This window comes from Perissodus microlepis, chromosome 13, assembly GCF_051167445.1.
Source record: "Perissodus microlepis isolate ML-2025 ecotype Zambia chromosome 13, ASM5116744v1, whole genome shotgun sequence".
Lineage (NCBI taxonomy): Eukaryota > Metazoa > Chordata > Actinopteri > Cichliformes > Cichlidae > Perissodus > Perissodus microlepis.
Window position 1 is genome coordinate 31,143,793 of NC_140473.1, and position 22,615 is coordinate 31,166,407.

The 22,615-nt window shown below is 45.7% G+C and overlaps 1 protein-coding gene across 1 annotated transcript in view; it reads left to right on the top strand.

The window, feature by feature from the left end:
• The first annotated feature begins 2,230 nt into the window (after window positions 1-2,230).
• The window catches only part of slc30a6 (solute carrier family 30 member 6), a 57,608-nt gene continuing 37,223 nt past the window's right edge, over window positions 2,231-22,615 (top strand). The window contains exons 1-4 of the mRNA XM_084947626.1: window positions 2,231-2,460; window positions 3,549-3,595; window positions 4,774-4,860; window positions 14,937-15,021. Of these exons, the coding sequence (XP_084803752.1) occupies window positions 2,277-2,460; window positions 3,549-3,595; window positions 4,774-4,860; window positions 14,937-15,021 (403 nt within the window). The 5' untranslated portion in view covers window positions 2,231-2,276. The remainder of the gene's footprint in view (window positions 2,461-3,548; window positions 3,596-4,773; window positions 4,861-14,936; window positions 15,022-22,615) is intronic.

Sequence of the window (22,615 nt, forward strand, 5' to 3'; positions counted from 1 at the left end):
AAATGGGAAAACGCTGCAAAAGGAAAAAGAAAAAAATCTGGAAAGAAATCAGAAGTGTTTCTGGGAAAGTGATTTGATGGAAGTGTGGCGGTGGATAATTTTTTAAATGGCCGACAGCCAAAGAGTAAACTTCTAAAAGTGTGTACTGCGTTTAATCTCACTGATTTATGTAGAGATACAAATGTTGGCAAAGTCACGTGACATTAGTGATCTCAGTGCAGCTCAGGTTCCACTTGTTTTTAAAGCCTTTATGACGCACGGCGTTCACAGACTGACATCAACCTTACAGAGCGATTACGATGTTACAGATAAATAATGGCAGAATATCCCAAAACGGAACATGTGACACCGACACACATGCTGGCAACACTCAGCTGAATTTCACTTTTACAGTGATGCACAAACATCAGGGTCGATTACACTAAGCTGGTTCTGCTAGCGGTGTCGAGCTAAACCGACGTTTGTTTTAAGGAGAAACGAGTTTATTCACAGGAGCCAGACGCTTGGCCAGTGGGGGAACATGTAGCTCTCATCTTATTTAGTAGCCCTAATACTAACACAAACAGGAAGTACTCCTTGTGCTGTTTTTGTAGTTCTGTACACCACCTGAGCCCGTCACCTCTCTGTCTGTCCTGCACGTTTCCCTTCTCTCTCTTTTTCTCTCTGATTGTAAAATAAAAGTATGAACTTGTATTTGAATCCTGCAGCTTATCACATGTTAGATTTCCATGTGTGAGAAGTGCAAGTGTCCAGAGTGCGGACTCTGAGACCGTGGTGTCTCTGATGGAGAGCTGATGGGACGGAGGCTCTCCACCCCTGATACCACACTAGGACAAACAGCAGTGTGTGAGGAAGAGGAGGAGGAAGAGCCAGCACCAGCTGAGAGACTGCTCTCTGAGCCACAAATGTTTAAATTAAAATTATCTCTCCAACATCTATCTTTTAATGTTCAAATGATTTTATCATTAAAGTTTTCAGTGTGGGAGAAAGTAATCAAGCCGCCATGTTTTTGTTTTAGATGTTTATACGCTTTATGATGATCTATAGTGTTACATCATATTTCATAAGGATGTTATGTGTTTGACTCATTTAGCAAAATCAGCCTGTTTAAAGGCTCATTTCTCATCTATTCCATATGAACTAAGACAGTTATGATGTGGCCTGATGTTTCTCACCCAATAAAGGAAAATTTAATATATTAGTCTAATTATTTCATCAGAAACTTGTAATTAATCACATCTTGTGATTTATTTTTGCCCATACAGGTAAGCTTTCAGACAAATGTAAGGGTACCATATATTAAAAGAACAATATTTATCTCTTTCATAGATAATGCATCCTTATATACAGTGTAAAGGATATTTGTCTTTGAGATGAACAAGATACAAAGTGATAGGAAATAGAAATAACTGCACCTCAAATGGTATTTGAAACAGTTTTAAATTTTCTAATTGAATTCATCTAATTTAATACAATAAATGTAATGTCTGACATATTATATGTACATTAAATTACCAAAGTGTGATAGACAATGGTCTCATGAAGTATATTAGCTTGTTGTTTTTAACTAGCTAATCTTAAAATGACTGTCTCTCCGCCTCAGATATATCACATACCAATGTGAAATCAGTCAAAATAAGATGATAAAATGTTTCCAGCGGCTAATGTCTTGGTTGCTGGGTAAACTGGGCAGCGCATCGTGGGCTAAACTGTCCCATTTCACAACCTCTCTGGGAAGGCAGTCTTCCCAGTCTTCAAAGAACCCGGCCTATAGACCGGCACCGAAATGTATGAAGGACCACAGTGAGACACGTTCAAGAGAAGCAGAGTTTGCTGTTTACTGTTAGCTTGTCACTTCCGCATCCGGTCCGTCAAGTTACTATGTCGCCAGATATATATATATATTTTTTTTTATACCAAAAATTGTTGTATTTTGTGCACTTTTGCAGCGTGTTTCTATTTGCCTGTGTTTTCTTAAGTTGCTGTCCCTACCCTCACCTCTACACTCGAGCTTTTCGTTCGTCATGCTCCATTGTAACATGTTTGATTTGGCGCAGGATGCCCTGTCTTTCAATTTCTCAGGACTTGGAGCAAACACTAACAGTTTTTAAATTCTAATTTTTCAACTTTTAAATTGTATGTAAAAAAAAGCCTTAGCCCAAATGGTCTTCCATAGCTTCAACTGTAAACGTTCAGCGCTTCCGCTGATTGGTGGAGTGGCGCATGCGCGGCGCAACCAAAAGAAAGAACAGACTGATGGGAACAGGAAGTCCAAAATGGCGATGGACGGAATGATGTCCACGTCCTCGGGTCTATCTTATCACAATGCCGGGGACTTTTACCCGAGAAAGTTCGGCCCGAAGCCGGACGTGGTGCCGTCCGGGGTGACGGAGAGGAAGGTGGGGCCGCTGGATAAACCGGACATGGTGTCGGTGGATGTCCTCAACATCAAGGATTCAGGTTTGTTATGCTAGCAGGCTAACGGCTAACAACACGTATTCAATCAGCTGCTCCGGAGTTTACCGACTAGTTACCGGCTGTTTACCGGCTGAAACGACACTAGCACCGTGGCTAACGGTCGGTTTCAGTCAGTTAGACCTGTCGTCTTTTTTTTGGTGAGGGCTGTATCCGGATAATCAGTTCGTAGAAAGCAGTTTAACGTTTAAACGGCGTATTTGCACTCCTCCACCATTCCTGCTTCCTCTCCTTTAATGGAAAAGGGTGAAGCAGGAGTCCTTCGCCGGCTCCCGTGTTGCTGCTAAATAATCAGCCTAACGTGACTCTTTTGGTCCTTCTTGGTGGATCCAGCAACAACCAGCACATCTGTAAAGGCGACAGGCTCACACTCTAGGGTTAGGGCCACCTGTCTGCTGGAGTCAGCAGAACCTGATGGTAACTGCTCCATTTCATCTTATTGTTAAAGAAAGACTCACTAATATCTGCTCACTACACCTGTGAAGTATGTGTGCAGGTATTTTATAGGAAACTAGTTCCTTTTAGATGGAGAAGCTGGAGGAGACAGTGGATGGAAGAATCTTTTTATGTCCTGCTGTCTCGTGGTTGATGTGAAATCAGCTGAAACATGCTCAGTGTGTTAATATCGGTTTGGACCTCTTATGAATAATCAGATAAATCTTTAAAATTGTCAACCACTTGGATCAAAAACACCCTTTTGCCGAACAATGGAAGGGACCTGATCTGTGGAAAGCCCTGGTTAGATTGCTGTGGCTGACCTGACTGTCTCTTTGCTACAAGATGAAGGATCAGCACCTGCAGCAGGTGGAGAACTGGTTTATGTGCAGCTCTGATGAGTTAACGGAGGCTGCAAAGCAGAAAAATGTGCTCCAGCTTAAAATGTAGTTCTTCTGAGAACTAGTGATGGTGCATGGCATCGAGGACCACATCAGCTGTGACCCAGTCAATCAAAAGCTGGAAACCTGGAAAACCTGAGACGGGACAAACGTTTCTGTCCTATAAGGCTGTAATCACACTTTTAAGTCCTTCTGTAGTTGTGCTGTAACACACTGACTGATTTTTGTCGTCCACAGACGTCCCGATGCACAGGAAGAAGCACGAGCACGACACCTACGTCCTGGTGAGTTTCCTCAGGTTTCACAGTCATAGTTTCTCTCTTATGTCTCCAATGGTCCACGTGGGCTCAAACACAGTCAAACTCAGAGGAGTGGAGGGTTGGCCACAGAGAGAGAGAAATTCTCTCCAGTGTGAAACTGGAACAAAGGATTTGTAGAAAGAAGCCAGGCAAAGCTTTAATTAAGGCTTTCATGTGTGATGCAAAACAGTCATTTGTCAGAAAAATGCAAATATAAAATATTTAAATGAACATACTCTTTGGGGTAAAGTTTCTGCAGTGTTGTTTTTCTGGGTTTCAGCTGTTTTTAAGTATACGCTTGGGTTTTACAGAGTTATTAGTCGTCATCTGACGACATCGAAAAGCTGAAAACTGTTAGACTTAATTTGGTGTCACCTCAAAACATTTCTGTCTTCTTTAAAAGCCGCAGAATTTTAGCTGAAACCCTGGTCTGATCGCTCTCAGTGCCTCTAATGTGAGTGCTGCTTTGGCCAGGCAGTCATCGTGTGCTGCTGTGACACTTTTAATCATAAACTGTTTCCCTGCATGAATCTGTCAGCCCGTCTCTGCACATTTCCCTGGAAAATGTCTCCAAGCTTTGGAAAATGTAAAGCAGGGCGTCTGAACTTTGAACTGTATTTTCAGGCGTTTTACTGCTTTCCTGCTGATAAAGAGCTCATGGCTGATTCGTACTGCACCAAAGTGACCGATAAACAATTAAATGTTAGAATTAACATTTTACAAAAAGACATTTTTCCATTTTCTACAGCAAATCTGTGTCTCATGAAGAAAAGCTGAGATGTGTGTTTTTTGTTTTATTAACATGTAGCAGGGATTTTAAATGTGTAATTAAACTTGTTTACACTGACAGAAGGCAAAGTTTCACTCGTCCAGCCCATGAAGATCAGAGTGGGCTTCGTGGATCTGACCCAGGATGGAAAACTGAGCTGACTTCACTGTGATTTATTTTCCTTCAGTGTTACAAACTTAGAATAAAGTTGTTCTTCAGGTTATCAGGAAGCTGAAATAAATGTGCTACAACACGCGACCACATGGTGGTGGTGTAGGTCAATGTTTGCCTGCCGCTCTTCTGGACCTGATCGTAGTTTAATTTCACTGACAGCCGGACCGAGGGCTTTTATTTTGCTTCTGATGGCTCTTCCTTGTGTGCTTTGAATTTTCAGGGGACTATTCACCCGTTCAGGAAGACGCACAGATCCATCTTTGGGAAGCTTCTGCAGGAGTTCAGGCTGGTGTCCTCAGACAGACGAGTAAGTGATGAAACATGTCGTGTCCTCTCCAGGTTTGGTTGTTTGGCCTCCTCTCGTTTTCACTGAGCGGCGATCATCTGAAGGATCCTCACGTTATAATCCCGATAAGCTGGTTAGACGCTGCGTGTCATACGCCGAGCCCAGCCCAAACACCTCCTGTAATCCTGTTTTCCTGAAAGGTCACCGTGTTCCAGCAGGGATGAAACTCTCAGAGGAAAACACCGTCATTCAATTTCACGTTCTTTAGCTCGTTAAAGGTCCTCGGAGCGCCGGCAGAGCCTCCATTCATCTGCTTCCTGCTGTCATCTGTTTTGCTGCTGCTTTTCGGTTAAAGTTTAGGATATTCCCTCTGATTGAAAGATTAAACCAAGCAGAATTTAGGATTTTAGTAGCAAACCTTTCCCTCAAACTTTGATGAGTCAACCTGTGACTCTGTGCAGTTTCAAAATCTGTTCAGAAACCAGCTTTTATTATTTGTTCCACACTAGATGAGCCGTGGCAGGTAAAAACAGCCCTGTGGTGAGCTCTGCATGATTAACAGCTCAGAATAATTTTTCTTATACGGCACCCTCAGTTCATCCAGTGTGAAACAAGCTGCTTTAGCTCCTCCTTCCTCCAAAGACTTTCTTCTGATTGGCTGCTTTTGGAAAAATAAGGTTTGAAAAGCAGGTGGGTGGGGCTTCTGCACATGAGTCTCTCTCTCTGACATCATAAAGACCCGTAGATTAAAAAAAAAGACTGAAAGTTGTTTTATATGAACATGCAGCGCTGGGTGTTTTAACTGCAATGGTAAAAACTCACTGGGAATACCACACACACCTTATCGCAGATCGGGCTTACTTTGAGTGTAAGGTTTCATTTCTATGAACATATGAACACACAGGAGCGAGATTTTTGGCAGTGAAACCTTTGAGTTTGTGTTTGTGCTCCGTCTGAGTGATATTTACTTCAGCTGTGGCTGATGTAGGTGAACAGTCTGTGTGAAAAAGAGGGAGATCCCTGTAGATTCCCAAAGTCTGCATGTATGTGCTGAATTGAGTGAAGAGGTCATCAGATTAAAGGATGTGTGGATATATTATGTGTTTTTAATTTGAAGTCTCCTGTGTCACTCCTACTCGCCCTCGAATGACCAAATCACAGGCTGTAAAAGCAAATGGCACGCACTCACCAGGATCACCCACACCAGGAGGCGGCTAGTCTCTGTGGGTGATCGTCGTCAGCCTGTCACTTCATTTGGTCGATGTCCACGCTCGGTCTGGATCCAGATAATCCTTTAACACCAAACTCCAGGCCTTTAAAACAACCCTCCATCAACCCCGTGAGGTTTCCACCACCTCTGACTTATTAGCGGCGTTTCCAGCAGAGATCGCTGCTCGGTGACCAAATCTGGGCACATTTAACTCTGAAGTTTCGTTTCAGTTCTACTTGAAACGGGAGGTGCTGTGGAGCTAAAAGATGAAGTGAATAAACAGTCATTAGAAGTCGTGCGGTTTAAAAGCCAGAGAATAAAAAGGGAAAGAAAGACTGAGCAGAAATGGGAACACGCTTTTATCACGCTCAGGTTTGGGTTTCTTTCTCTGGGTCTACCCCGAGGTTTCCTCCCAGCTGGATGTCCTCAGAAAACCTCCAAAGGGAGGCGCTCTGGATGCATCCAAAGCAGACGCCTGAGCTGCCTCAGCTGGCTCGCTTTCAACACGAAGGAGCAGCGGATCTATTTTTAACTCCTCCGCTTATCTCTAAGGCCAGGCCGGGCTCGTAGGTGAGCGTTTAGCGTCCGGGCCTGAATCATCATCACGGCCTGAAAACATGGATCCACGGCAAAGGTGAGGACTTGGCCCCGGTATTATTTTAACACACACATCAGATCAGTGCTCGGGGTCAACTGATTCCCAAAGCCGCAGTATCGGAGGAGAACGGGAAAAAGTTGGATCAGTCCATCACAAAATGTGAAAACATCTCCAGCTGTAACAAGCAGAATAATGCCAGTGTATGAAAATTAAAAAAAAACAGTGACATGGAATAAATATACTGAGTGGTCCTTTGGTTTACTCTCACTGAAACCCAGCTGTCCTCGCTCCGAGAGCTCAGATCGTCTGAAAGTTCCTAAATCTGAGCAGCTTGAATTAAATGCTAACTCTGGTAGGAGCTGTGTAGTGCAAATGTTAGTGCTTCAGACATCGCACACGAGGCTTGTGTTCATGCCTTGTTTTCCTGCTTCTGGCTCCTGCTGCAGCCTCCGGTTCACGCCGCCTGCTGTAGGCGTCTCGTCGGCATCTCTCGCCCTTCCTGCAACACGACTTTAAATCCCAGGGAGGGTTCTTCTTCTGCGATTTTCCCCCCATACACATAAATTAAATATTCAGCAACAACATAAAAACAGGGAGCAGAAGCAGAGTTTGTACTGATTCCTGCTTATAAATAAAAATACAATTACAGTGCATTAAAAAATAAGGTAGAGCCAAAACAAAACAGGCACAGATGTGGAGCTAAAAATGTTCCAGAACAGGACAAAAAAAGCAAAAACACTGAAGGCATGGTAATGAATGTGAAAGGATTAAATGTGTGTGTGTGTGTGTGTGTGCGCGCGTGCGTGCGTGTGTTATTGTGCTATAATCCACTTTGGTGATGCACTAGCAGGGGGTCCGGCCTCCCCGTAGAGCCTGGGATTGGATTACGCGGTGTCGTACACGGCTTAGCGACCAAACGCGATTCAAAGCAGCAAAAGTTGAGACGTGCTTCCTCAGCGCCTCGCCTCCAGTCTCGGCTTACATCTCCTGTTTGTGCAATAAAGCTCGTCAACATCTGATTTGAGGTTTTATCAGCACGATGCAGATATTTTTACTGATCGCTGAAATCTGCAGGGTTCATGCCATAAATGCTGACATTAGGTCTGTGAAACGAAGTCGGCGTCAGACTCTCGCTGCCTAAATGTGCCTCAAAGTGAACACGCGTCCTGCGCCGGCTGGGGGATGGCCTTTGTTTCCTAATGTCAGCCAAGCAGTCACATAAAGGTGGTTACCAACTGGAAAAGTCAGCGCGGGCTCTCCCAGTCTGACTACGAGTTCGTGTGAAAGAGGCACAAACGGCGAGCTGTGTGTGATGAGGGAAAAAGAGTAATATGTAGACCAGGGGTGGACCTCTCCAGGCCTGAAGGGCCGGTGTCCTGCAGGTTTTAGATCTCACCCTGGGTCAACACACCTATATCAAATGATTAGTTCATTACCAGGCTTCTGGAGAACTTCAAGACATGTTGAGGTCATTTAGCCATCTAAATCAGCTGTGTTGGATCAAGGACACATCTAAAACCTGCAGGACACCGGCCCTCGAGGCCTAGAATTGCCCACCCCTGATGTAGATGTGGTGGAGAGAAGCAGTGTAAAGGTGTGAGTGTGGCTCAGTGAAACCCAGGACAATCGTTTAGAAGTTTTATTTTAAAAAGAGGCAGCAAACCAGGTAATAGACGTATCCAGTGGTTTAAATGGAAGGGATCTGTGTCACCAATTTGGCATCACATCCACCGGTGCGAGTGGCTGCTTTGATGTCTTTTCGGTTGGTGGTGCACCTCTTGGTTCAAGACGCGAGTGTACGATCGTGTCACCTTTGACCAGCGTGTTAATGACACATCCATTCAGAAGCTCACATATTCAGATTTTTATAGACCGACATGCTGCAGATGTTCAAAAAGATGAAACATTCTGTTAAAAATAAAAACACTTTTTAATGGCTTTGCTTCTAGTTTCGAATCTTCCTTTCATATGTGTGGTGGATCGTCTGAGTGGCGACACCTGTTGCTCAGGAGAATACTGCAGGCCTACAGAAACGGATGTGACTGTGTGATTATGTTGCTGTCAGACTTCCAGCTGTATGTTCTGCTCTCAGCCATTTCTTTTAGTTCCTGACATCAGACAAACTGAGCGTTAAAAATGGCCCCATTCAGCGATCAGCGGCTCTCCTCCCAGCTGTTACGTTAAAACGAGGATTTACAAGGAGCAGAACTTAAAGAAGTGCTGCCTGAAGGATTTCTAAAACGATGGAGGAAAATCCGCAGCACTGAAGTCAGGCTAGTTCAAATGTAATGGTAGTTGGCCAGAGAGATGGTGCAGTCCTGATCAAAAGTTTAAAAGCACTTTAAAAATGACAACAACAACAAAAAAATTATATTTTGCATTGTTGGATCTCAACAAGGTTCCAAGTAGAGCTTCAACATGCAACAAGAAGAAATGTGAGTGAGACAGAAACTTTTTTGAGCAATTTATTGAAAACAACACTTAAATCGAAACAGGTGATCAAAGGTTTAGGACCACGTGTCTTTAAATCGGTGCAAAAATGTGGATTCATTGTCATGTTCTGTCAGGTAGTCCTGATGGCAAAGGTAAACAAACCCTGAACGTGGTCGGGCTGCATAAACAGGGTCTCTCGCAGCGCGCCATCACTGCTGAGGTGGGACGCAGTAAGACGGTCATTTGGAATTTCTTAAAGGATCCTGAGGGTTATGGAACAAAAGAATCAAGTGGAAGACCCCAAAAAATGTCACCAGCACTGAGCCGGAGGATCTGATTGGCTGTCTTTTGAGACACTGGACGATCCTCGACCCAATATAAGGCCGTTACTGGTGCCGACTGCAGCCCCATAACCATCGGACGGCATCTGAGACTGAAGGGCTTCAAAACCAAAAAAAAATCTTCAGAGCTTCGTCAAGACAAACGACATCACATGACAGGAAGAAGACACTGAAAACGAACCAAACGTCAGCTGAGGGGGGTTGGGCCAATCCCAGCTGACACAGGGCGGGACGGGGGCGGGTACACCTGGACAGGTCGCTGGTCCATCACAGGTCTAACAAAGAGAGATGGACAACCAGTCACATTCACACCTACAGACAATTTAGAATCACAAGTTTAGCTGAACGTGCATGTGTTCAGACCGAATTCAAACCCTGGACTGTCTGTTGCACCGGCGCTAACCACTGGACCACTGTGCCACAAAGACCAGCTGGAGAGACTGAGAATGAGGCTGATGAGATCCTCCTCCAACACAGGAGGAGACTTTAGACCTGGGAAGAAGAAGTGGAAGCTTCTTGCAGTTCTTCCTCAGCACAGGGTTGCGGAGCTGCATCGACGTTCTGAAAGCAAAACGTCCCGACGAAGCTGAACGGGGACATCGGGAAGGACACGACTGCAGGGCGGCAGGGAGAGACTGGCAGGCTTCAAACGAGCGGGAAAACTCGTCTGCAGCCGCCGCTGCTTCATTATGTAAGTGGGTTTATTTTGAGAGGAGAACACTGCCACCCTGGAGACAGCGAGGCCTGTCGGCGCGGTCTGAGCGCCACACCGAGGTCATCGGAGGTCACTCCTTGTGTTTTAATTGCCACCTAAAGCGAGCCTCGGTGGGTTTCGCCACACACAAAAAAATATCCCACAATCCCGCTCTGCACAAAGTCTCGAGACTGGTGTGAGTCACACCTCTGCTCGCCACGATGACACACATGTGCCTGGCGCTACGTGGTGATGGCGTGATGCGCCTGGCATCAGCAGCGACTCGGGATTTTAATACAGTACCTGGCGACTGACCCTCTGTCACTCCAGTGTCACATGTAGCCTCAATATGCTGGCACATCGTCACGCTGCCGCTGGACGGCCGGGCGAGGCCGCTGATGGACAAACGGGGGCAGCAGAGCATCGCAATGTGGCCGCCATGCGCGCTCCCCTGCATACGTGGAGGGAAGCGAAGGTGGGGGGGTGTTTTGGCTCGAGTGCTGTCTCTGTTTGCACACACTCTCTGTCTCTCTCTCACTCACTCACTCACACACACACACACACACTGAAGGTCTCCCATGCCTGTCGCTGGCTAGTGCTGTCACCAGACGCCCCAACGCTGTCATAACACAGCACACCACAGTAATTGTAGATTTCACAGCACTCGGCGCTCCCCACCACGGCATATGACTCCAACACGAAGTGACAGGCCAGGACACAAACACACAGTCGCTCGCCCGCCTCGCTCCATTTCTCGTTTCTCTCCCCTCTGACACACACAGGCGTGCACGCACACACACGGACACGCAGCCTGGACTCAAGGTTTTTTCTCTTCATTGAAAATTCTGCTGATTGCACATCCAGGCTGAGGGAACGGGCTGTACTCACAGTAAAAACACTGAACGTTTACCTGCGGGCTCTGTTGGAGTTGTGTCACCTTTGTGTGTTTGCCCATAAAACCCACAGAGATTTAAGTGCTTTTTATTAAGGTTAAGATTGAGATCTTTTATTTGTCATTGTAGGAAGACGCAGTTAAATTTCTTTTGTTGACTGTTAACTAAAGGCTGTAAAACAAATTGTAACAACAAAGCTTTATGCAGACAACAGGAATGCGTCTCTTGCCCCTTCTTATTTGTGCGAGCTTCACCCTCACGTACCGTCGAGTTCTCTTATAATAATAATAATAATAATAATGGATTGCATTTATATAGCGCTTTTCAAGACCCTCAAAGCACTTTACAATTCCACTATTCATTCACTCTCACATTCACACACTGGTGGAGGCTACAGTTGTAGCCACAGCTGCCCTGGGGCAGACTGACAGAAGCGAGGCTGCCATATCGCGCCATCGGCCCCTCTGGCCATCACCAGTAGGGTGAAGTGTCTTGCCCAAGGACACAACGACCGAGGCTGTCCGAGCCGGGGCTCGAACCGGCAACCTTCCGATTACAAGACGAACTGCCAACTCTTGAGCCTCGATCGCCCCATGATCAGCTTAGATCAGCTAACCAGGCCAAAGACGATTGTATAAATCCTGAGGAGACGGAGCCTTTGCGGTGTTGGCTCCTATAATGAGGAACGAGCTGCCTGTGGAGGTCAGGCAGCTCCATCCCTTTTCTCCTTGGCTTTTAAACCAGTGTGAGTTTGTGCACCTGTACGGATTTATTCTTTTTTTTCTTGCTCTCTTATCTCTTTTTGTTTTTGTACAGCACTTTGGTCAGCTGTTCTGTTGTTAAAAGTGAAATCTTCTCAATTCAGTTTTATTTATACAGCGCCAAATCACAACAGTCGCCTCAAGGTGCTTTATACTGTAAGCTAGACCATACAGAGAAAATGTATATGACTCCTATGTGCAAGCATTTTGGCGACTGTGGGAAGGAAAAACTCCCTTTTAGCAGGAAGAAACCTCCAGCAGAACCAGGTTCAGGGAGGGGCGGGGCCATCTGCTGTGATTGGTTGGGGTAAGAGAAGGAAGACATTGGTTTAATAGCAGGATTTTCTTTGAGTCAAGTTGGATGTTCCCTTAAAAAAATCACAAAGGTTTCCTGTTGGGAATAACATCCAGTAATCACTAATGTCGCCTCGTTACTCCATACATGAGGACAGAAGCTAACACTGGTGTAGCTTTCTCAGGTAAAGTTGAGCCACCATGACATATGGAGTTCCACAAGGGCCTGCTTTAGGGCCTATTTTATGTCTTTAGAAATGCTGCGTACGGGTCTGCTGGTGCGTATCATTAAATGCTAAGAAGCACAGTACTGTGTAAAAGTCTTGAGCCAACCCTTCTTTATGTGTTTATGTGTTGTGTAATAGATGCAGTAATTTATTGAAACATGCAAACATACATGGAAATACTGACAGCCGCCCTTCCACAAGACATTTCTGAGGAGGCTTCAGTCAACAGTAGACCATCAGCTGAAGGTCCAGGTCATCTCTGATCTGTTGTAAATAAAAAGGAGAAGAAGAAATTCTTCTTTTGTGCTCCATATGCCAAGTTTTCAGCTAATTTTTTTTCTTTTCTTTTTTTTTTTTTATTGCCTGTCCCGTTTGGCTCTTTTGCCATCAGAATTATTGTCTAAAGACGAAGAAAGATGCCCAACGGATTTACTTTACCAAACTGACCATCCCAGCCTTGCCGTAATGATCTATTTGATTCACCTTTTATTGTTTATTTTATTTTCACTTGCTGAATACGGGACAGACTTGACTGGGGGAAAGAAGGGGAGAAAGAAAGAGGGAAAGAAAAACAGCTGAGAAGAGGGACGGGGGAGAAGGGCAAAAAACAAAAACCAACAGAATAAGCAGAGAAAAAAAATGCACATATCGATCACCTGGATCACCTGTTGAGAAAGAAAAAAGAAAACAAGCAGAAGAAAACAAGAGTAATAGAATAGCAAATTTCTTTCACTTTGTTGGTGCAAAAATACTATTTTTATGTCAGATTTTGGCATTTTTCATAGATTCTACTAAAGAAATGGAAACGCCTGCTGGTAACAGGTGCTCAGTTGTGTGTAGACATAACAATTCAATTCAATTCAATTCAATTTTATTTATATAGCGCCAAATCACAACAAAAGTCGCCTCAAGGCGCTTCATAGATACAGAGAAAAACCCAACAATCATATGACCCCCTATGAGCAAGCACTTTGGCGACAGTGGGAAGGAAAAATTCCCTTTTAACAGGAAGAAACCTCCGGCAGAACCAGGCTCAGGGAGGGGCGGGGCCATCTGCTGCGACCGGTTGGGGTGAGAGAAGGAAGACAGGATAAAAGACATGCTGTGGAAGAGAGACAGAGGTTAATAACAGATATGATTCAATGCAGAGAGGTCTATTAATACATAGTGAGTGAGAAAGGTGACTGGAAAGGAAAAACTCAATGCATCTTGGGAATCCCCCGGCAGCCTACGTCTATTGCAGCATAACTAAGGGAGGATTCAGGGTCACCTGGTCCAGCCCTAACTATATGCTTTAGCAAAAAGGAAAGTTTTAAGCCTAATCTTAAAAGTAGAGATAGTTTCTGTCTCCCGAATCCAAACTGGAAGCTGGTTCCACAGAAGAGGGGCCTGAAAACTGAAGGCTCTGCCTCCCATTCTACTTTTAAATACTCTAGGAACAACAAGTAGGCCTGCAGAGCGAGAGCGAAGTGCTCTAATAGGGTGATATGGTACTACAAGGTCATTAAGATAAGATGGGGCCTGATTATTTAAGACCTTGTATGTGAGGAGCAGGATTTTGAATTCAATTCTGGATTTAACAGGAAGCCAAGGTTCATCAGGAAGCCTGATTCATCCTTTGAGTTTGAAGCTATTTATGCTTGAATGAGTCGTAGGTGGTTTAACAAACATGAAACTGCGGTGAAAATGAGTGAAAAAGCCGCCAATGTCCAGAGAACAACTTAAAAATACCTTCAGATAATCTGGAGAACTATTTCTCAAGACCTATTTAAGAATTACAAGACAGCCTGGCTCCTTAGAGGCAAAATCTAAAGAAATGAGGCGTGGCTCAGCGCTGTATACGCTTGGTGTTCTGCTTCGTTTATTTCTCTGTTTGGAATAAGAGGCTCGGCCCTGCAGATGTTCCTGACGGGCAGAGCTGCTCTTTGTCATCACCGAGCCCGTTTCCTGCTCCCGTGCTCTGAATGTGACCTTCCTCTGGGCTCGTGTTTCTGATTCAGACCTCAGCGAGCGTGTCCTGCCACACGGCCAAGCCTCGTTCACTCAGAGCGTTTACTTAAATCTCACCGAGCTCAGAGCGGCGGGACTGCAGGTGGGAAACTCACCCTCTCCGTCCAAGAGCCAAAACCAGCAGCTCCCAGTCCGATTGGAGCTCTGATTGCCTGTTAGAGGAGAGCCGTCTGTGGTGAGTGGTTGAGACGTGACTAAGCCTCAAAAAATGTATTTTAAAAAAACTCTTGTGTCACTCTGAGTTTTGTTTGGTTTACTGAGTGTCAGCTGATCAAAGCCTGACTCTGATCAGCTGACGTTGCTCCTTGCTCGCCGGATGTAAAGATGTCTGAGGAGCGCTGGTGTTCCTGCTCGTTTATGAACCTTTTTGTTATTATTGCATGTTCGAAAAAGATTTGCCTCACGTGTGCAAATAAACTTAACTGTGGTTAACCACACTGATCCATCCCAGTCGGTAAAAAGCTTCAAAACATTTCTTCAGCACTATGAGTGAAGTAAAGTCCCTCGTGCCTCTCGTCGATGTGATGCTGATTAAAGGACTGCTTGTTGGTATGACGGGGCCTCAGCGGGGCCTCGACCCGGAGCTTGAGCCGCCGCTCTCTGACAGCTTTCTTGTTTGTTTGTTGTCGTTTGCAGTCGTGGAGGATCCTGCTGTTCGGGGTGCTCAACCTGCTGTGCACCGGCTGTCTGCTGATGTGGTGCAGCTCCACCAACAGCATGGGTGAGCACACACGCACACACACACACTCTCGGAGTCTCGGATGTTAACCGGCAGAGATACCTGTCGACACACCGTAAACACAGATTGACACACACACACACAAACACAGGCAGGATCGTCTCGCCGCAGGGGGTCAGGCTGATCCTGATGCTGCTGCGTGCGTGTGTCTGAGGCGGCGGCGGCGGGGAGGTCACCTCAGTCAAAATATTGCACTTTAAAGGGCACGTCGAAGAAACAGAGTCCTTCACAGCGTCTGCTTTCGCCCTCCGGTGCTACAACACAGAGAACACATCTGTCATATTGACAGGCACGCTTTATTTTTTCCTCTCCAAACTCAGCAGCACAGCAGAGCCGTTCCACCTCATAGCTCTGTGCTCGCTGTATATGAAAGAGACAGGTTTAAATCAGTCTCAGAGCTGTGCAGATGGGAAGGAGACGTCTGCTCACAGGTTGGTGGATTCATAGATCAGTGGGAATGATGCCGAGGAGAGAAACATTTCCAAAAGCCTGAAATATCGGTTGTCGCAGCTTAAACTCGTGTGAGTGTTAGAGGCTCAGGTTTGATTATTTAGTGTTTGTGCTGATGCTCCGTCTGCCTCCAGCCGCAGGGTGAGGCGGCGTGTTTATGGTCAGCGAGGCCCGTGTATGCCCACCAACATTAAATCCTCTCAGGGATCCATCGCTCAGAAAAACGCTGCCATGAAAAGAACAACATGCAACTTTATCCCCTGCTCTGCCTGCAAATACTGCGGCATCAGACACACGCACACGCTGAGACACGCACACACACGGGGTGGTGGCGTCGGGTGTCGCACAGACAGGAAGCAGAGAACAGAGGTATCGAACAAACAGGGGAAGGCGACACCGCTGTCGATACTCGGCCCCGAGGAGAACAACGGGCGCAGACAGCGGGCCGGTCTCAACGCTGTCAGACAGTCCTCTGCACCGAGGAAGTCTCCTCCGACCTCAGCAGCAAACTTTAACCCAGGTTACGAGGAAGTACGACACGTGCTTGTGTTTATGGATGCACCCTTTGAGAAAAAGACAGCGACGCTCACGCTGTGGCGTCCGGTACATTCGTGTTTGTTGGGCGACGTTTGTGCAGCTCATGATTCCAGTCCAGGCTCCGCCCCTTTTTCTGGCATGTAAAGACACACTCCCTAATTGTATTTAGACTGATACTGCTTACATTTAACTAAAACTGATCTAAACACAGAAACTAAGGCTACGTCCACACGTACACGGGTATTTTTGAAAACGGAGATTTTCCGTTTTCGTTTTAAAAAAAATAGTCCCGTCCACACGTAAACGCAGAAATGAAGGGAAACGCTGCCAGGAACATGCCAAAGCAACAGGTGCCGATATATTCCTAACCGTGTAGAAATGTTGGCCAATCAGAAGTCTAGAAGCCTCGGTGGGAAATAGTAAACAAGGCTGGGGCATAGAAGCAGAACCGAGTCGTATGTGTGGAGGTAACTGTGTGTGTATATGTAAGCATTTAAACACTGCAGCGAGTACAAGTAACAGTATTGTAGAAATTTATTTCAGAGAAACAATAACGTGGCGCACAGTCTGGCGCACACCTTTGACGCTGCGTTTTCTCCGTTTTCCTCGTCCACGCGTAAATGCAAAAACTGAGTTTTCGGAAATCTCCACCCTGGCCGGCGTTTTTAGAAGAATAGCTTCTCTGAACTTCTCAGATGGAGCCACTGGAAAATCCTTCCTCCTAAAAACTCTGTTATCTGAGAGAATGTGTTCTTCCTCATTCTTTCATCATCATGAGTGCAGGGAGGGTGGAGCGGGTGGAGATGATGTTCAGCGGTGATTTGAGACAGGAAGGTTTAAAGAGTTCATATTGTTGTCTTTCATTTTCAGCTCATTGAGCAATTTTGTTTCATTTTTGTCAAACTATTCTGATTTATTTATGCCAGTTAGTTATCAGCTGTGTGTGTGTGTGTGTGTGTGTGTGTGTGTGTGTGTGTGTGTGTGTGTGTCAGATCCAATGAGATCTCCTCCTGTCCTTAGCTGTTGGCTAATGACCCTGATGATGTGGAACGTTCACTGTTTATCTTCCACCTCATTAGTTTGAGGCCAATGCACACACACACACACACACACACGTATGAGGCGTGGATGCACAGACCCTCACAGGTTCACACCTACACACTCATTTTTTAAAATTTTTGATTTCATGTGTGCAAAAAAAGATTTGCTGTGATTTTCAGAACTGGACACAGAGCTGTGATGCTGCTGTGATGCTGCTGTGTGCTGCTGTGATGCTGCTGTGATGCTGCTGTGATGCTGCTGTGTGCTCAGGCCCACAGCAGCATCACAGGAGCCGACCAGCTCAGTTAAATCATGCCAACATTCTCAATGATGTCACGCTTGGAGACAAATTTAATGCCTCATTTACAGGCGACTTATTGGACATTTTTATGCAGTTTAACTTGGAGGTTAATTTGCTCGTACTTCACTGCAGCTGCTGGTGTTTTCTGGTGCGTTTGAAATAAAATGTGTACATCCAGCGCCTGTGGTGCAGAGGCAGCCTTCATTTAAATGAAGCATAAGCCACATACATGTGACTCCCCCCCACACACACGCAGACGTGTCCCCGCTGACCTCCCTTTGCAGACACTCTTTAGCTCATGACTAACGGCTTAGCTGCCGTTTAAATACACACCATAGATTTACAGCCATCAGAGGATGGCATGTTCTCTACAGTCAGTTTCCTGAACTTTTACCCTAATCTCAGCCTAATCTTACTTTATCCCAACCTAATAACACATCTACGCAAAAAAGGAAGAAATGAGGGTGGTTCAGGCCTTTTGCACAGCACTTGTATCCAGATAAAGGCATGTCAGGGTGGTCTGCATAACTGTAAGAAACAGCAATGACGCCACTGCAGACAGGAGGAACCTGGTTTAAATGTTGGAGAGGAGCAGGTATTTAAAGCTAAATCAGAGGGAAACATTACGGGTGGCGTTTCATTTGTTACCTTATTGTCATTGTGAAAGCAAAAAGAAAGCCAGTGCTAACCTCACGTTGTGTGTAACTGCGACACAGATACAGAGAGTATAAGGTGATCCTACAAATGATAAAATATACATCAAATAAATCAAATTAATGAAAAAATATATTTGAAGACATAAAAACACACTCTGTAGTTACCTGTAAACACGTGCCTGTCTTGAATAAATGAAACTTCAGTCTTACATCATGAGCGAGCCGACCGAGATTGCCTAATATGATGAATCTGATTATTTATTAGCTGAAATCTGGACAAAGCAACAATGTGAATGTTCAGGTTAACGCAGGCTCCGTCAACGATGCTTAAAAAGGTAAATTCATAGGTTTAAAAACGGTTTAATGCAAACAACCACAGGCATCAACAGCGTTGGACAAACCCATCGCTATGACACAGAGGAAGTCGAACCACGCTGCACCATTGTAATCAGTACCATTTTATACCACAAGGTGGCGCAGTGCTGTAATATTTATATCAGTGTTAATGAGGAAGGTGTTCTTTACAGCTCTGTGGGACATGTGGGCTTATATAAAAGTGAAAAAGCGAACCCTGCGGCACACGAAACATGTCACCACGCTGGTGAAACTCTGCCCCCTGCTGGTGAAAGTTTTAGTCGAGCACTGCAGAGGGAAACTACAAAAAGCTCTTTAAATGTGAGAGCTCAGACTGTGTGTGTGTGTGTGTGTGTGTGTGTGTGTGTGCGTGTGCGCACGCTGTTTAAGCAGCCAGTGTTGCTGAAACTTAATCTGATGATGATTCTTCAGATCTGTGTGTGTGTCTGTGTGTGTGTGTCCATATCAAATTGTGCAGTGGACCACTGGATCGTTTTTCAGCTTTCTACAAAATGAAGACATCAGCTTTTTGTCTCTCTCTCTCTCTCTCTCTCACACTCACACTCACACACACACACACACACACACACACACACACACACACACACAGATCCCGTCTCCCCCTCTGTTTCCCTGACAAACACACACCTCTCAGCACTTACCTGAACTCACCTCCTTCTCTCTCTCTCAGCCTCTCTCTCTCCTGCCTGTCTCACCCCCTGACCCCACCCTCCTCCATCCTCCCAGCTCATGGCTGCTCCATCTCTCAGAGGCTCTTCATGTTTTCCTCCTCCTTTCACAGAGTTGGACCTAATTGCATGTTGCATGTGTTTGCTTCGAGGCTTCCAGACTGAATAAACTTTATTCCCTGCAGCAGCTCCTGGGTGGGACGAGCCTCTCGTCTCTTAATTCAGTTCTTTGACTTTTATTTATTTATTTATTTCAGAGCACAGATGTCCCCCTACAACACTCTGCCGTGGTCATCCTCGGCCTCTCCAGGCTTTCATCAGCACGACTTTGAGCTCAGTTTTTGCAGTGTGCACCGATCATTTGATGGCACCGGTCGAGTGTTTGGACCCAGAAATGGTTTCTGATGGCAGACCATACTTGTGGATTTATTTAAAATAACTGCTGTCTTTAAAAGCGTTAGGGTGGTGGTTCGTACCCTGCCTGAGATCTTCACCCGTACAGTCAGTGCAGATGTGCAGGTTAGATCCTGTGTGACGGCTGAGCAGCTGAATATTTCACTGAATTAACATTTCTAAAATCATACAACCCACAGTAATGCCCAGGTTCAATATATAGTTTAAATATTTTGATTGTGTGTGTGTGTGTGTGTCTCCAGCTGTTTTTCGGCCCAGAGCAGCTCAGAGAAACCAGGTCAAGTGTCTTCAACAGACGAATAAACACACGTCCTGCTCCTCCGTCCTCGGGAGAGTTGAAGACTGAGCCTGTGTGTGTGTGTGTGTGTGTGTTGGACTTTCTCACATTAAGACAATGAAAGGATAGGTGTGCGATTTCAGAATAGAAGATTTTCTTAGTCGTGTTTCAGTCTGAGACAGATGATAAAAAGAATCTGATGTTTCCTGGAGTTTTGTTTTAAATTCGAGTAGAAAAGAAGGTTTTCATGCACTGACTTTAGAAGTTGGAATATTTCAGTCGTGTTTTCGGCTGTTGCAGTGTTTGTGTGCATATCCATGAGTTTGTTTGTTTCTCATCCCGACACGGTTGAGTGCACACATGTGATCTGTGAGTGTGTGTGTGTGAGTGTGTGTGTGTGTGTGTGTGTGTGTGTGTGTGTGTGTGTGTGTGTGTGTGTGTGTGCTGTCCCCAGGCCCTCAGTGTTCCTGTGTGTCAGAACACAGCTGGTGAAGCAGTTCGTCCCACGGGGCCTTCAGTACAGCCAACACACACACATTTGCTGTAGCTGTGTGTGTGTGTGTGTGTTAGTGTGTGTGTGTGTGTGTGAGAGAGAGAGAGAGAGAGGGATCCACTCCTCTTGCTCCCCAAACAGCCACCACATGTGCTCCTGGCTCTTCCTATGACTCGATCTCCTAAACACACTGATGTCTGTGAATGTGCTCCCAGGGGTCCCACCTTTAAAGGCACAGCCTGCTGCAAACTGCAGTCACTTCATTATAACGACGGCTTGTTTGGGTTCAGGCTGCAGGAATTTTAAGCAGGACCGGAGTGATTCGACTGTATGTGCTCCATGCCCGCCTTAACGTGTGGGCCGGCCTGAACCAAACACGGAGGATTAATGTGCCGTCGCCTGTTTTGAGCAGCCGTCCGTCCCACACGGTTGGAGACAAACTTAGAGGGGAAATCAGAAAACAGAACCAACATGCAGGGTAACAACGCTCGCTTCTGTTCCTGAGACATGAAGCTCTTTATTGAGACTACGACAGATCCCACCATACCAGAGCTCCACCCCGGTCATTAATAAACAGATTTTGGAGAAATTGGAAAACGGATTTGGTTGCAGTTTTCTGTCCTGAAAGTTCCATGTGAGTGTTTGCTGCACTTTATGGAATCACGAGGACTCAGAAATACTGGAAAATGATTGAAAAGCACAAAAATTCAGCCTTTTTTTCATTTTGAATGAAGGTCAGGTTTTATGTGCATTTAATAAACCTATCACAGTGTCTCGGGGGGGGTTACCTGATCTTTCATGAAGATGGTCCTTTGGCTCTGAAATTCTTCCTAAATGCAGATCCAAGTCAGCAGAGGCAGCCTTAACACAGCCCTGCTGCTTATCTTCATCGTGTTTTATTGATTATCCTCATCAGCAGTGCCAGAGGAGGGGGCTGCGGGGTCAGAGCGAGGGGGGGGCCTGTGTGGTTTAACATATCAGAGCCAGCTGCCTCTGAACTCCCACGTGGAGACACGAGTCTGACTAAGAGCGGCGTCGCTCTGGTTTCATATCGACGAAGATCTGCCGAGGATGACGAGGGTGTGTCTGTTTCTGTTTGACCAATTAAATAATTAAAATATGATCGTATGGACACGATGGTTCCCAGTCTTATTCGTTTGATTGATTTCCAGCTTATTTCCTCACATTAAGCTGATGAAGACTGTGTGTCTGTGTGTGTGTGTGTATTGATCAGCACGTGTGTATTTAGTGTTTGCGTGATGATATTATAGGCAGTGTTGTGATCATGCGTTTGTGTGTGTGTGTGTGTTGCCTTCTCCAGTTTAAAGTTTCCTCCTCAGTGGTCAGCAGTGCACCTCCTCCTCCTGTGTCCCGGCCGTCTCCTCTTCCTCCTCCTCATCTTCTTCCTCGTCCCCGAGGATCCTCCTCCTCACCGCAGCAGTTGAGGCATTCGATAGAAGCTTTTAGTTTACATCTGCACCACATAAGAGCTGAACTGACACCACGACCGGTGTGTGTGTGTGTGTGTGTGTGTGTGTGTCAGTTTACTGGTTGCCGGAACCAATGACACTAAGCTGCTATTTTCTGTGGTTAGCACATCCAGATCCCGATTTTGTGTGTCTGTGTGTGTGTGTGTGTGTGTGTGTATTCATATCTTTGTGGGGACCAAAAATTGAAAGTTTACTTATGGGGACCAGGCTTTTGGTTCCCATAAGTTTGAGACTCAAAATGTGGTTTTAGTGTCAGGGTTACAGTTGGGTCAGGGTCAGGGTCAGGGTTGGGCATTATGTCAGCACAAAGAGTATCCGAGTGTGTTTTTGTGTCTAACTGTTGCCACAAACAGAAAGCGGTGAGGTGGAAGTTGTGCGCCGTGTCTGTGCTGCATTTGTAATGATTAATCTGACCAATAACATGGCTGCTGTGAGGTTACTGTACTAACTCAGCTCCATTTTTCTTGGTATTTAAATCGTTTTTCATGTCGCATTAATTAGTGCAGATCAGTGTGGATGCTGTTGCTAACCGGGCATAGAAGCTTTAGCTTATTGGCTAAAGCTCCGCCCTTTCATCCATATCAAAACAACATGGCGGCATCTAAAATGCTGACGTTGACGCGTCGAAGTTCAGAACGAATGGGTGATGCTCTCACTGCAGTTCTGCCATCTTTGTGCCTGCTGCTTGTCGGGTTGCTGTTGAGGCGGTCCTTGCTATGATGCAGCTGGTGATGGCAGTCCTAACCAGCTGTCCTGTGCTCTGCCTGTTTGCTCTGCAGGCCGGCTCATTGGGCTGGTTGGTCTAGCTTCTCTCTGATAGGTTTCTTCCAGTGTCACAGTCTCAGGCTCCAGCTGCTGATGGAAGTCCTTCTGG